The 15638-nt window shown below is 41.7% G+C and overlaps 1 protein-coding gene across 1 annotated transcript in view; it reads left to right on the forward strand.

Moving 5' to 3' along the window:
• The window catches only part of LTA4H (leukotriene A4 hydrolase), a 126140-nt gene that overhangs the window by 63265 nt on the left and 47237 nt on the right, over window positions 1-15638 (forward strand). Inside the window, exon 8 of the mRNA XM_082255438.1 lies at window positions 11843-11983. Coding sequence (XP_082111564.1) covers window positions 11843-11983 — 141 coding nt within the window. The remainder of the gene's footprint in view (window positions 1-11842; window positions 11984-15638) is intronic.

The raw sequence follows: 15638 nt of genomic DNA on the forward strand, positions 1-15638 counted from the left end.
GTTACATCTTTTTACCTTCTGCTCTCCTATGGGACTCCTACTCTCACGCTTTCCATCTTTCAAGTACACATATACACTTATTTGCTGTTTTCTCTATAAGCATTTTATGTAGTTCAGAGAGCTCTTTGACTCAGACCAACAAGTGCCCTGGATGCTAGACACCATCCCACGGTAATTGGCCAGTCAAATTGTTTGAGAGAGGAAGGTCTCTTCATAGATAGTGACCATTTATCGAATACCCCTATATAGGGACTGGCTAAAAAAAGATTAGCAGATTAGTACTATTGGCACATCTTTCTACCTTCTGCTCTCTTACAGTATTTATATGATTTCTATCTATTCTATTTTTTCTATTTTTCCAGTCTATTTCTCTATGTATCTCTCTATCTTCTATGAGCTTTTTTTTTTTTTTTTTTTTTTTTTTTTGATGCTAGACACCATCCCACAGTAATTAACTAGCCAAATTGCCTAGCAGGTCACAATGGGGATATGGAAATTACCCCTTTTTTGACTGAGACCATATCGCAGTAATTGGCCAGTCAAATTGATTGTTCGAGGGACGCTTCCTAGGAGATAGTGATAATATGATACTCCTATCTTTGTAGGGACAGGCTAAAAAAATAAACCGATTTGTACTGCTGGCGCATCTTTCTATCTTCTCCTCTCCTACAGAATTGGTATGCTTTCCATCCTATAAGTATACACATGCTCTTTTTTTTTGCTTTTTCTTTTGATATACTTATTTATTGCGTCAATATCTGTCCAAAAGTTTTTCATCCATCTGTTTTCTTCCACTTGGTGGTAATGTCACCCATATTGGTTTCAATGTGTGACACTCTGTCCTCTAATGCAGTTACAGTATACCCAAATTTGTGCTTGAGGGAGATCATGTCTGATTGGAGAGAGCTCCTTAAGGACAGGAGCATCTCCTTGAGAGTGTTGTTCATGACTCGTTGGCCCACTGTGGGATAGGAGGATATGGGATCTTGCTGTGTACATGTGGGGTTTAGTGAGATAGATGGATGGCTCACCTCTGGATTTTCAGTGGCTGGAGAGTCCAGTCTCATTTGTGCTTTAGCTGGGCTGCCTGCTGTTGGAGTTCCTGGAGGGGATGCCAGAGAGTTGGGTCGGATGGTGGAGAGATCCGCTGGACTGTTGGGGGGCTGTGTCTCTGAGGCAGGGTGAGGAGAGGGAGAGCCTTGAGGTGTCTTGTGGATGGGACAGCCTCAGTGCCATTTTGGCCGCGCTGCACGGCTGGCTGAAACATGAAAGCTGTCAGCTCCCTTGGGTGGTGATCCTCCTTTCGTTTGGGTGACATTGCTTTGGGGAGGAAAGCAGTGTTCCAGCTGGCTATGGGGCACCGATCGGGCCGCATGAGAAGCTGTCTGGCACTTTGTGGAGACATCCGGCGAGAAGAGCCTTCACTTCACGCATCCATCTTGTCTGCACACCGGCCACGCCCTCCTCTTTTTTTGATATACTTTTCAATAAACAAATGTTGATTTTTCTCTAATCGTCTTCCAGGGCAGCATCTGAGAGGCTCCTCCCACCTGAAACGGGGAACACAATAGTCCACCATTATAAAAACTTCAGTCATACCTTCTGCCTCAGTTTGATTGTGTTTCCTCCGGATCCACTAGGAGCTACACCTGTTTATTTTTCTAGTCTCCATGCTATGCTGCAGGAGGCTCCCTGACCAGCCTCCCATTCAGCTCCCCGGCTGCTTCCTCATGGAGTAGCAAGATGACGGTGGAGGCGGAACCTTGCATCACTCCTGGGGACGCGCTTCTGGTCCGCAGCCATCTTGGGGAGGCGGAAGTTGGACGACAGAGCGGAGAACATCTGCTGACGTCACTTCCAGGCGGCACCACCGCAAATTTCAAAAAGGAAAACCGACGAGTTTTACAAATGCCAGCACAGACGAACGCATCTTTATCTAGAAAGAGACCACACGATTCCAGTAAAATGACTATGCAGGTATGTCCACCAACCTGTGTGGGGGCGGGGCTGGAGCTAGGGCGGGAAGAAATATAAGGTCCCTATGTTGGGTTTCCTTTTTCTGGGACTGACCTTTTCTGTTTTATTACAGGCAAAGGCCTCAAAAGAGAAAACGGCAACATTCAGTAGCAAGGCATGCACCTCTTGCAGTCACAGGTTTCCTCCAGAATGAAAAAAAAAAACACCATGCCAAAAATGCATCAATAAAATGGTGGCTTGACTCTTTTAAAAATCAATAAAAAGCACAATTGGTCCTCTTTGTACAGCCATAGAAAACTAGAGGCTCCAGCCAGGCCAGTACCCCATCTACAGCAAAACACCTATCCCCTCTTACAGCGGGGATGAGGTGGATCAAGTGGAGGAGGTATCTGATTCAGATGTCTCTGATTCAGAATCCGTAAATGTCCCAGGCTCGGACTCGGGTGACGAAGATCCAGCGGCAGATTGTACGCTTTTTCCTTCGGAGGACACAAATCATTTGCTAAGAGCCATAGCAGACACACTGGATATCATAGAACAAAAAGTCGCAGAGCTTTCTCTACACGACAAAATGTATAAGGGCTTTCAGCCAAAAAAAAAAAAAACAGGACATTTCCGGTACAAGAGACTCTGAAAAACCTGGTCAAGAAAGAATGGGAAGAACCATAAAATAAGCTCTTTACCCCAGCTGCGATTTAAATGCAGATATCCCTTCACAGAGGAGGACATTAAAACCTGGGCGAAATGCCCTAAAGTAGATGCCTCCCTTGCCAGAGTCGCAAACAGATGGGATTTAGTTTTCAACGACTCAGGTACCCTTGCTGATCCCATGGATAACAAGATAGAAGCACTTCTGAGAAGAGCTTGGGAAGCAGCAGCCACAAGCCTTAATCCAGCCATAGCTTCCACTTGCACAGGCAGGACCCTATTAGTCTGGCTAATACAGCTGCAAGAGCTGCTAGGAGATACCCCAAGGGAGGAGCTATACTATACATGTATAGAAAAACGATACCCACTCTAACCAGAGCAGCGGCTTTCTTAGCAGACGCATCAGCGGAGTCCGTAAGGACATCTGCTAAAGCCACTGGCTTAATCAATTCAGCCAGGAGAGCTTTGTGGCTGATGTCTTGGGGAGGGGACATTGCGTCCAAAAATAGATTTATGCGGTATTCTATTTGTGGGCAATCTACTATTCGTACCTGGCTTGGAAAGGGTCCTAGATAGAACCGCAGCCAAAAAAGAGCCAGAATAAAACATCCTTTCGTCAGTCCAGGAGATTTAATAAGGTGGGCCCAAAAAAGCACTGGACCCAACAGAACTAAAAAGGCAAAAGAGATTTTATTCTCAAGCCTACCGCTCCAAAGAGCAAAAGGCAATGATTGCCTCCAGTTGGGGGGCAGGTTGGCGTCTTTTGCTCACCAGTGGGAGAGAATCGCAAAGAACGAGTTTCTTCTTCACACAATAACAGAAGGCTACTCAGTAGAATTTTCCACTCGCCCCCCCCAAACCAAGTATCTGGTAACAACTCCCACATTCCACAAACCAAGCAGTAGCCTTTCGATTGGCGTTAGAAAGTCTAATAGTACAGAAAGTGGTTTGCGAGGTACCACCGGAAGAAGATGAAGAAACTGGAGTCTACTTGCAGATATTTGCGAGGAAAAAAACCATCAGAAAAGCTAAGGCTCATACTGAGCCTTAACAAAAAGATAAGATACAAAAGGTTCAGGATGGAATCCATCTACTCGATCAGAAATATTCTGCCAGCGGAAGCATTCATGGCCATGGTAGATCTGCAAGATGCAAATCTACATGTACCGATAGAAAAAGAGCTTTCAAAAATATCTAAGATTCGCGGTCCAGGGCTCAGTTACCACGCTGCATTTTCAATACACGGCTCTGCTGTTGGTCATCTTCTTGGCACCCAGGATCTTCTCAAATATAATGGTGGAAGCCCTAAAAAGTCTGAGGCAGCAAGGCATAGGATTAGTACCAGATCTGGACGATCTACTGTTCTTCGGCGAGTCTGCAGACAAGCTGAATGCCAATCTACACGAACGCATATCTTACCTGCATGGCTTAGGGTGGACAGTGAACTAAGAGAGGTTGCAGCTAACACCAAACCAAAGGGTCATATTCTTGGGCGAAATACTGGATGCCAAAATGACCAAGATCTTCCTGATGGAGGAAAAAAACAGAAAGATCAAGGAAGCGATGGTAGCTCTAGTAGAGACTAAATTCATGACTGCAAGACGGGGCATGGCAGTAATGGGACTGACGTCCTCAATCCTGGCCATCACCTGGGCTCAGCTCATGATAAATATTAAGTGCCAGCGCTTAGGATAAAAAATATATATAATCAATAAATATCAACGAAGTGGCTGCTGCTGATAAAAAAAGGGGGATGCCTTTAAAATCAATGGTAAAATAATGTATCAGCGCTGCTCTGTGTGCTATATTTAAAATTGCCAATAGATATCTCAACCGCACTATTAATAATCTGTGCTAAAAAAATAAAGTGATATTATGGTGTTAAATTTAATACATAAAAAATTACTTTCATAAATCCATATCAAAACAATACATAAAATATATAAAAATGTGATGCAGTAAATAAGTGCAATATATAATATTAAAGTGTCCTGTGCTCTAGTGGTTAATAAATTGTGAGAACAATATCAAAATTATATATATATATGTATGTGTTCATATAATGTTCCAAAGTGCTTAGTGCCAGTCTTTGCGCAATAAACAAATCCACACAAGTGCTCAGTGCCAGTCTTTGTGCAATAAACAAATCCACACAAGTGCTCAGTGCTTGCTTAGTCAAGATGAAATATCCAAAGTGCCGGTGCTCTCAAAGTATAATCAGGTGCTCCCCTCTCGGTCCCCTACTCACCAGACAATAGTCTTATGTAAGCCTTAAGGATTAATCCTCACTGGTTAGGAACAGTGGAAGCCACCAAACAGCAATATATATACTGGAGCACTCTCCAACTAGCACCATCCAGGATCAATTATCCGTGCACAGTTATCATGAAAAAAGAATAACTATCATCCTGCAGTATATTAAGACTCTTTATTCACACGCTTTAAAATAAATAAACTTACAATGTTGCAGTCATAAATCGGCTTTCACATTTCCCCATGCGGGACGCCAAACAATGGCCGTGCATCAACCGGAAATTGCGTAGTACGCAAGTCAGGCGGCTTGACGCGTTTCGCTCCGCCAATCACAGCATTTGCAAAAGCCTTGAAAATGCTCTGATTGGCGGAGCGAAACGCGTCAAGCCGTCTGACTTGCGTACTACGCAATTTCCGGTTGATGCGGGTGGAACGCACGGCCATTGTTTGGCGTCCTGCATGGGGAAATGTGAAGGCTGATTTATGACTGCAACATTGTAAGTTTATAAGGCGTGTGAATAAAGAGTCTTAATATACTGCACGATGATAGTTAGTTATTCTTTTTTCATGATAACCGTGCATGGATAATTGATCCTGGATGGTGCTAGTTGGAGAGTGCTCCGGTATATATATTGCTGTTTGGTGGCTTCCGCTGTTCCTAACCAGTGAGGATTAATCCTTAAGGCTTACATAAGACTATTGTCTGGTGAGTAGGGGACCGAGAGGGGAGAACCTGATTATACTTTGAGAGCACCGGCACTTTGGATATCTCATCTTGACTAAGCAAGCACTGAGCACTTTTGTGTGGATTTGTTTATTGCACAAAGACTGGCACCGAGCACTTTGGAAAATTATATGAACTTTCATATATATATAATTTTGATATTTTTCTCATTTATTAACCACTAGAGCACAGGACACTTTAATATTATATATTGCACTTATTTAGTGCATCACATTTTTATATATTTTGTTATGTATTGTTTTGATATGGATTTATGAAAGTCATTTATGTATTAATTTAACACCATAATATCACTTTATTTTTTAGCACAGATTATTAATAGTGCGGTTGAGATATCTATTGGCAATTTTAAATATAGCACACAGAGCAGCGCCGATACATTATTTTACCATCAGCTCCACATGAGACCATTGCAGAAAGACTTTTTGGCCCCACGGGATGGCAAGGCGTCATCCCAGGAGGAAAAGATCTTGGTTCCCCATGCAATCAAAAGAACACTACAATGATGGCTCAGGCCACTAACTTACCTAGAAGGCCGCAAATGGATACAGACCGATCCCATGCAGATCACTATGGACGCCAATGCTCTAGGATGGGGAGCACATATAGGGGACTGTTTTACACAAGGAAAATGGAGCCACCACTGGTCCCAAGCATGCTCAACCTGAGGAAGCTAAAAGCCATAGAGGAGGCACTAAAAGCATTCCAACCGGCGATTCAGGGCAAAGATGTCACGATTCAATCAGACAACACCACGACTGTGGCATACCTGAACAGACAAGGGGGAACAAAATTTGTCCCGTCTCATGGAGCGGACAAAAACTACACTGTTATGGTGCGAGAGAAACGTCTGATCCATCTAAAGGGAGCAGAAAACATATTGCAGATTTCCTAAGCCGGAAGATCTTAAGACAGACAGAATGGTCCTTGAACCAACTTTCTGTGGATTACCCGAGTCTGGGGGGTGCCCGAGGTGGACCTGTTTGCGGCAAAAATAAATACGAAGCTCCCAAAATGCTTCTCTCTAAACCCTATGGATGGAAACATTGGGTTGGATGCGTTCAACTATGCATCCCCCCCCCCCCCCAACTGCCCTAATACCAAAGTTGGTACTAAAGGTCAAGGAAGAAAGGGCTACAGTGATACTTATTGCACCTCATTGGTCTCAGAGAACATGGTTCAGTCATTTGAAGAATCTCAGCATTCCGCCTCATCTGACACTCCCAGGCATACCAAACCACCTATTGCAAGGAGTCAACCACCCAAACCACACGGTTATGAAGCTTTCAGCCTGGTTCCTGAAAGGGTGAGGTTACAGAGCAGGATTCTGTCTAGCAGAGTGATTGACACCATTCTAGCCAGCAAAAAACCTGTGACCAGAGCCATCTACGAAAAAGTGAGGAAAAAATGTGTGTAAAGTAAGCAAATCCCGTGAGCAGCTATGTAATGATGATTTTTAAAATTGCTGCAGGCCCTGATCACTTCCCTTTAGGTAGGTGCTAATAACCAAATGTTATGTTGAAGTGCTGCACATATAATTATACGTACTGCGAAATCAATATAACAAAAATAAAAATATTAATATGATCATGCTAGTGATGTGAAGATAAACTTCAATATTATAAATATTATATAATCAACATGACATATACCATATATGTGTAATAAAATCTATATAAAAAAAATCCTCAATGTGCTTAATTAAAACTGTGAAAACCAATAGTGAAACCAAAAAAACAATTGCTGAATAAGAATAAATGTGCCGTGAGCCCTAAATGGGTATATCCACTAAAGTGATTTAAACATTGATGCAAAGACTCTGTCTTTTTAATCTTTAGAAACACCGTTGCAATGTGAAAGTTCACAGTTCTATATAGAGTCTGTGGTGGTGATAATCACCGTTATTTGATTATTCCTCCGGTTAATGATCAGCAGTTATTATGTGGATATGCGATTTAGGATGTTCCTCCTTTTAGTATCTCCCCCTAAAGGTATGTGCTTACCTCACAGGGTGAATGAATGCACTTGGATTTCTGTAATGCTCTCCTGGATTGCCACCCTTCACTCCTCGATGGTAATTACCCAGAAAGTTGTGTTTCCAATGGATCGTTCTATTTACTCAGCCATCCATATGGGGGACAAAAGGGAAATCCATAGTGCAATAATGTAAATGAAGGAATATTTTATTTAAATGTTTTTTTAAAAAAAAACACTCACGTGATACTGGTGCTAAAGAGCACCAGTCTGTACAGGCAATTAACCAAGAAAAGACTAACACTAAGGGTCCTTTCACACGGCCGCTCCGCTGCTTTCCGTGTGTCCGCAAATCATCCTATTTTTTTGCGGATGATTTGCGGACATCAATGTAAGTGAATGGCACTGCGGATGTCAGCGGAATACCATCCGCTGACATCCGATTTTCCTCCTTTCAGTTCTGTTCCGTTTTTTGGAACGGAACAGAACCCCATTTTTCCATCCGTGTAAAAAACGGAAAGGAAGGAAAATCGGATGTCAGCGGTGTCATCCGCTGACATCCGCAGTGCCATATACTTACATTAGGTCCGCATATCATCCGCAAACGGATGGGATGATATGCGGGCACACGGAGCGGATGACAGAAATGTCATCCGCTCCGTGGAAAAAAAAAAGTCCCGCAGCGGACCTTTCACACGGAGCGGCCGTGTGAAAGGAGTCTAAGGGCTCTTTCACACAGGCGTTCCGTATGTCCGTTTTTCATCCCATCCGTTTGCGAATGAAAAACAAACATAATGTATCTCTATGTAAATACGGATGTCATCGGATGATCATCCTCTGACATCCGTTTTTTGTCAGTTCAGTTCAGTTCAGTTTTTTTTGAACGGAGGAGAACCCTATTTTTTCTTCCTTTCAAAAAACGGAACTGAAGCAAAAACGGATGTCAGTGGTGTCATCCACAGACATCCGTATTTACATAGACATGCATTATGTCAGTTTTTCATCCGCAAACGGATGGGATGAAAAACGGACATACGGACCGGATGACACAATTTTCATCCGTGTCCGTTACAAAAAAAAAAAAAAGGACCTGATCGGGCAAAAAAAAAGGAACGCCCGTGTGAAAGAGCCCTTAGTTCAAAATCTGCCGCCTTTGCTGCATGGATCAGATATGTCTCTCTGTTCACTGACAATAGCCGAGCCTCTCCCTGGGGGAGTAAATAGAACGATCCATTGGAAACACATCTGTCTGGGCGATTACCATCGAGGAGTGAAGGGTGGCAATCCAGGAGATCATTACATAAATCCAAGCGCATTCATTCACCCTGTAAGGTAAGCACATACCCTTAGGGGGAGATACTAAAAGAAGGAACATTTCTAACCGCATATCCGCATATTAATAACTGCTGATCATTAACCATTGTGGATCCATTCAATAAATTTTTATTAGACTGTCCATCCAAGTTTCCATTGGGGTCATTTGTCAGCAATATACATATCTGAGCGTCATCCTTCACTTTTTTATATTCACCTACAAGCTATCCAGCGTTTAGGATTGGGCGAACAGTGTTATAGACTTTCTGTTTTACATGCATTTGTGCACTCTCTGTATTAAGATATTTCAGGAGATTACTACTTTGGAGTAGCGCCAGAACTCCTTTTTTGAGCTATTAATAACTGCTGATCATTAACCAGAAGAATAATCAAATAAGGGTGATTTATCACCACCACAGACTCTATATAGAACTGTGAACTTTCACATTGCAACTGTTTTTCTAAAGATTAAAAAGACAATGTTTAAATCACTGTAGTGGATCCACCTGTTTAGGGCCCATGACACATTTTTTTTTCTTATTCAGCAATTTTTTTTTTGGTTTCACTATTGGTTTTCACAGTTTTTAATTTAAGCACATTGAGGAATTTGCTATATATATTTTATTACACATATATGGTATATGTCATGTTGATTCAATAATATTTATAATATTGAAGTTTATCTTCACATCACTAGCAACGGATCATATTAATTTTATTATTTTTAATGTTATTATTTTTATTTTTGTTATATTGATTTCTCAGTACGTATAATTATACGCGCAGCACTTCAATATAACATGAGGGAAAAAATGTGTCTTCTGGTACAAGAACAGGGGGATTCCCAACAAGGGAGCTATTCCTACAATTCTGGATTTCCGACATGGGGCCTCTCCACAGTGCTGAAAGGATGCCTCTCTGCACCCTTCTAACGACTGGAGGAATGTTTGGATAAGTACCTTACACTAAAAACCTGGTGACACTTGTGTAAGCAAGAAGAGTTAGCGAAATACAGGCTGTATCCATGATAGAACCATGCTGTTTTTAATTCTGACAGATAAAATTATCCTCACTCCAGACCCAGCCTTCCTACCAAAAGTCTGTTCCACTTTCCACAGAACTCAGAAGGTGGTTATTCCCTCCCTTCCAAATTCTATGGACAGCAGGAAAAGTCACTTACAACAAGCTGGTTGTAAGGAAGATCCTGATAACTTGCCATGATAGAAATAAAGGTTGGCAAAAAACAACCTCGCTATTTGTTCTCCATGCAGGCGTCAACAAAGGAAAGCAGGCCTCGTAAAGTACGATAGCCAGATAGCTAAAGCTTGCTTTTCAGACAGCCTAGCAGGTTTTAAACCTTGCCCCGCCAAGCGGAATCATGGCCCACTCACCCAGGGCTTGGGCATCATCAACCGCTGAAAGAGCCGAGGCATCACCGGAGCAGATCTGCAGGGCAGCAACCTGGTCAAGCTTCAATACCTTTGCCAGGCATTACCGCATTGACCAGCTGTCCAGGCAGGACCAGATGTTTGGTAGCGAAGTTCTCCAGACTTAATCCCCTCCGTAGTAAGTATTGCTTGCTACATCCTCTCAAATGCTGCCCTGGAAGACGATTAGAGAAAACAGAGTTAAGTACCAGGTAACTCTTTTTCTAAGAAGTCTTCCAGGGCAGCACTCTTTCCCGCCCTAAACAACAATATGAAAAGGGTTTTGTGGATTCATTAGCTACTGAGGGTTCCTTTTGGTGCTTTGATATTACTGAGGCAGAAGGTATGACTGAAGTTTTTATAATGGTGGACTATTGGTTTTCCTGTTTCAGGTGGTAGGAGCCCAGTCTCTCAGATGCTGCTCTGGAAGACTTCCTAGAAAAAGAGTTACCAGGTACCTAACTTTTTTTTTTTTTTTTTTTTGTCTTTCATTGCCCTTTGGTGCGTGAGCATGAGCACCCCCTTTCTAGTTCTTTCAGTACAATTACTTGCCAGTTTTAGAGAGTTTATACGTTTTATAGTAGGCAATTTGTTTACAAGTGCACACTATAGAAGGATATGCTTTTCTCATATTTCATGTCTGAAAATCACTTTAGGATATCCTGACTGTACATCCGCAGTAAAATGTATTACTGTAGCATCAACCTGGAAAACTTGTAAAGTGTGCTAAAACTATCCCTTTGTGGCGCTGAACTTTTTTTTTGCATGGTTCATTAAATCTTCATAGCTGATATGCAGTTGAGCTTGTTATGAGTATACCCCCTTGAGCCAGTGTTTTGCATATTGTGGGTTCAGTCTTGTGTTTCTCCTGCAGACCAAACTTCACAAGTGTGAGTCGATCCCACCACGTTTCAAATGGTATGAGGGTTGTTACCAAATAACTTGTTCTAATGGTTTTTCTTCTAAATGTTTTAAAAGCGGCAACACATTTCGCCAACTAAATGCAATCACGCACATATGATGTCCCACTGACTTCTATGCAGAAGTAATGAGGTCTTGAATCCCAGGGAAGCTATAACTAAAAGGGGACAATAACTAAAGGGGAGTAAGCAGTGAGGGGGTTAAGTCACGCTTTGACTTATTTACTAATGTGGGCAAAAGTCCACTTTGGCTGTTGATCTCTGTGAACAAAGGAAGTGGAGATAAAGGAAAACAAAGAAAGGACCCTAAAGCTTAACTTGCTGGCTGGATGTAAAAAATACTAAATCCATATTAAAGAATACTGAATTACTTGATTAATATATAATATATATTTTTACATTATTTTTTTATTTTGTTTAATCCTTTTTAAAGTGAATCTATCCTAAGCAATAAAAAAATGATTTTATATTGTAACATTTGTTTTGATCTTAACTTGCTTCAAATATACTGTATGCTACATTTTTAGTTAATATTTTTTCCTCCTTTTTTACAACATTTCTTTTATTTTTTTTTAAACTTCTAGACAGAGAAAATGCTGAAATATGCAGAAGATCTGGTTGGACCTTATGTTTGGGAAAAATATGATCTGCTTATTTTACCACCATCATTTCCTTATGGCGGCATGGAAAATCCTTGTCTTACTTTTGTAACACCAACTGTATTGGTAAGCCTTCTGCACACAAAAAACTTCACACATTACTGCCCTTGTGCTTTATCCTCAACCCATTACTACAGAGCACTATTAAAAGGAAAGGATGAATGTGCTTGTTGGAAGGTAGCGTTTGAGTGAACTATGTATTTTAGGAGTAGACCATAAAACAAATGGTAAAATCATTCATCAAAACCGATTTTCCTTTTTTACAACTGCTATTCAGTGGCATAATTAAAAATGGCAACACTCCTTAAAATTCTGGGTAAAATAATCCCATAGTAAACTCTTCCAGGCCATAAAACTGTAAAAATAATCTCTGCAGTATAATTGTTACTTCACACTATAATATGTTTGAAAGTAAAGTGGAATTGCACTGCATCTGAGCACCACAAACCAAAAATTCTATTTTGGTAATTTTTTATATTCAAAGCTGTGATGTTTGTGCAGGATCACTGTGACCCTTGCTCTTTTTCTCCTGATGCATGATGGGGGGGGGGGGCTGTACCAGGAAGTCAGACTGTGTGTGTGTGTGTGTGTGTGTGTGTGTGTGTGTGTGTGTCTGCAAGCAGACAGATGGTACTGAGAAGAGATTACATCTGTTAGGAACAGAAGCCTGTTTTTATAAGACGACTCCATGTAAGAATGTCATTATGTCTCTGAGTGAGTAATAAACCTTTCCCTGGTTAAGAAATACATCCAGCCTGTGTGTAACTTGCTGAGCGGACACTGGCAACATTGCTAGCAACCCCCCGAGAGACCTTGTGTCGAAGGGACATAACAGTGGCAACGACGATTGTGGATTTTAGCACATATGGCCTTCATAGGGTTTATTCAACCATTCGAAGCTGCAGCTGAGTCATGGAGCTCCTGGGTGGAGAGGCTGGAGCAGTATATGGAAGCATATAGTGTGGCTGTAGAAAAGAAAGTTGCAGTTTTCCTCACAGCATTGGGTCAAGCAAACTCCCATCCATCCATGTCTCCATGCTTTATTTAGCTGAGAAGTCATTTTGAAAAACACCCAGCATTTGTAGCATTTACTTCCTGGTATCAATCTACCCCTAGCTCAGGCATTGGCTGAACTGAGAACCCTCCCTCCCCTCCTGAAGACTCCTGGGTTGTATGATATAATTTGCCTAGGCACGGAAACCAGGAAGTAAATGAAGAAATTTAAAAAAGAAAAGTAAAACAAGTAAATAAGATATACTTCCCTATCCATTAGCTAATGATGGCAGCATAAGGATTAACCACTTTACCACCGGAGGATTTTGCTGTCTTACGTCCAGGCCACTTTTTGCGATTAGGCACTGTGCGACTTTAACTGACAATTGCGTGGTCATGCAACTTTTTATTTTTTGCGATATTAAAAAAAAATGTGAAAATTTTGAAAAAATAACACTATTTTTCTACTTTAACAGTTAAAAAATATCCAATATATTCAATTTTTGTCATATATTTAGGCCAAAATGTATTTAGCTACATGTCTTTGACAAAAAAATTGTCAATGAGCGTATTTTTAACCACTTTAAGACCAGAAGATTTTACCCCCTTCCTGACCAGGCCATATTTTGCGATTACTTTATTGGACAATTGCGCGGTCGTGCGATGCTGTACCCAAATTAAATTTTTTTCCCCACAAATAGAGCTTTCTTTTGGTGGTATTTGATCACCTGTGCGATTTTTTACTTTTTGCGCTATATACAAAAAAAGAGCGACAATTTTGAAAAAATAACAATATATTTCACATTTTTTTTTATATGAAATCCCCCCCCCCCCCCCCCCAAAAAAATGTAAAAATCTAAATTTTTAAATTTTTTAACTTTTTTTGCCAATTTGTTTTCTGCTACATATTTTTGGTAAAAAAAAATCGCAATAAGCGTATTTTGATTGGTTTGCGCAAAAGTTATCGCAGCTACTAACTACGGGAAATTTATGTCATTTTTTTTTTTTTTTTTAAACTAGTAATGGTGGCGATCTGCAATTTTTTTTTTTTTTTTGCGGGACTGCGACATTGCGGCCGGCAGATCGGACCCTTGACTGACATTTTTGACACTTTTGGGGGTACCAGTGACATTACTACAGTAATCAGTGCTATAAATATGCACTGTTACTGTAAAAATGACACTGGCAGGGAAGGGGTTAATTTTTATTGGTGATCAAGGGGTTAATGTATGCCTGGTGCTTACTGACGTGTGTGGGGGGAGGGGACTGTGTGACACAGGGACATATCGCAGATTGCTGAATCCTGCAATCTGTCCCTGCCTGTCACTTAGGAGATCTGCCCGCTTTGTTTACGCAAGCGGGCGGATCTCCACACTCGATCCCCGACGATCGGGGAAGAGCGGCGGTGATCCTCCCCTGGCCCGACTCCCGCTGTGACTGAATACAGCGGGAGCGAGCCTCCGGCGGCGCGCGTGTGCCGCCCACAAGGGGAGGAGTCCAGCGACGTAGGTCTACGTCGCTGGACGGAATCGAGCCACTTTGCCGCAGTAGCACCAATGTGAGCGGTCGGCAAGTGGTTAAAAATAACCCATGTTGATTGAGATCTTAAAGTTGCACTTTAAATATAATATTTATTTATCAAATAGGTGTGTGTGTGTATGTGTATAACATGTACCTTTTAATTTTTTGAGGGAAGTTTCAGAAAAAAAAAACTTACACTTTAAATTAAGAACTTTGAAGCAAAATAACAGTCAGTGCCTTTATGTCATCTGCCGCTCCACCAGTGCCCATCAATGCAGCCTCACCATTGTCCATCGTTGCAGCCTGATCTGTGCCCATATGCAGCCTCCCCATTGGCCATCATTGCAGCCTTATCTGTGCTGGAATACACAGAGGGATCTCCTGTTTACTCTGTGTTCTCAGTCACACACAGTCCTGCCTCCTTGATCGACTCTTATGATAGACAGAACACTGGTCCAATGCTGGGACATGTGATGTCTATCCTGAGAGCCGGTCCAGGAGGCAGTACTGTTTGTGACTGAGAGTACCCAGGAGATCCCGGCTTTGTGTAATATGGCAGTGCTCATCCCCCCCCCCCCCCCTTCTCCGAGGCAGCCAGGTACAATATCAGTGCAAAATACCCAACTTATTTTTTTGAGTAAAGTTTCAGGAAAAAAACTTACTTTTTAAATAAAGATACTTTGAAGCAAAATAAGGGTCATTGCAGCCTGATCTGTACCCATATGCAGCCTTACCATTGCCCATCATTGCAGCCTGATCTGTGCCCATATGCAGCCTCACTATTGCCCATCATTGCAGCTTGATCTGTGCAGATTTACACAGAGGGATCTCCTGTTTACTCAGCACTCGCAGTTACACACGGTCCTGCCTCCTTGGCCGGCTCTCATCATAGACAGAACACTGGTCCAATGCCAGGACATGTGACCTCTATCCTAAGAGCCGGTACAGGAGGCAGGACTGTTTGTGACTGCAAGTACACAGGAGATCCCAGCTTTGTGTAATGCGGCGGCGCTCCCCCCATCCTCCGAGGCGGCCAGGTAAAATGTGTGTTATATGTGTGTGTGTGTGTATATATATATATATATATATATATATATATATATATATATATATATATATAAAATATATATATATATATATATATATATATTAGTGCCTTGCGAAAGTATTCGGCCCCCTTGAACTTTGCGACCTTTTGCCACATTTC

This window comes from Pelophylax lessonae, assembly GCF_965119305.1.
Source record: "Pelophylax lessonae genome assembly, chromosome: 4".
Taxonomy (NCBI): Eukaryota; Metazoa; Chordata; class Amphibia; order Anura; family Ranidae; genus Pelophylax; species Pelophylax lessonae.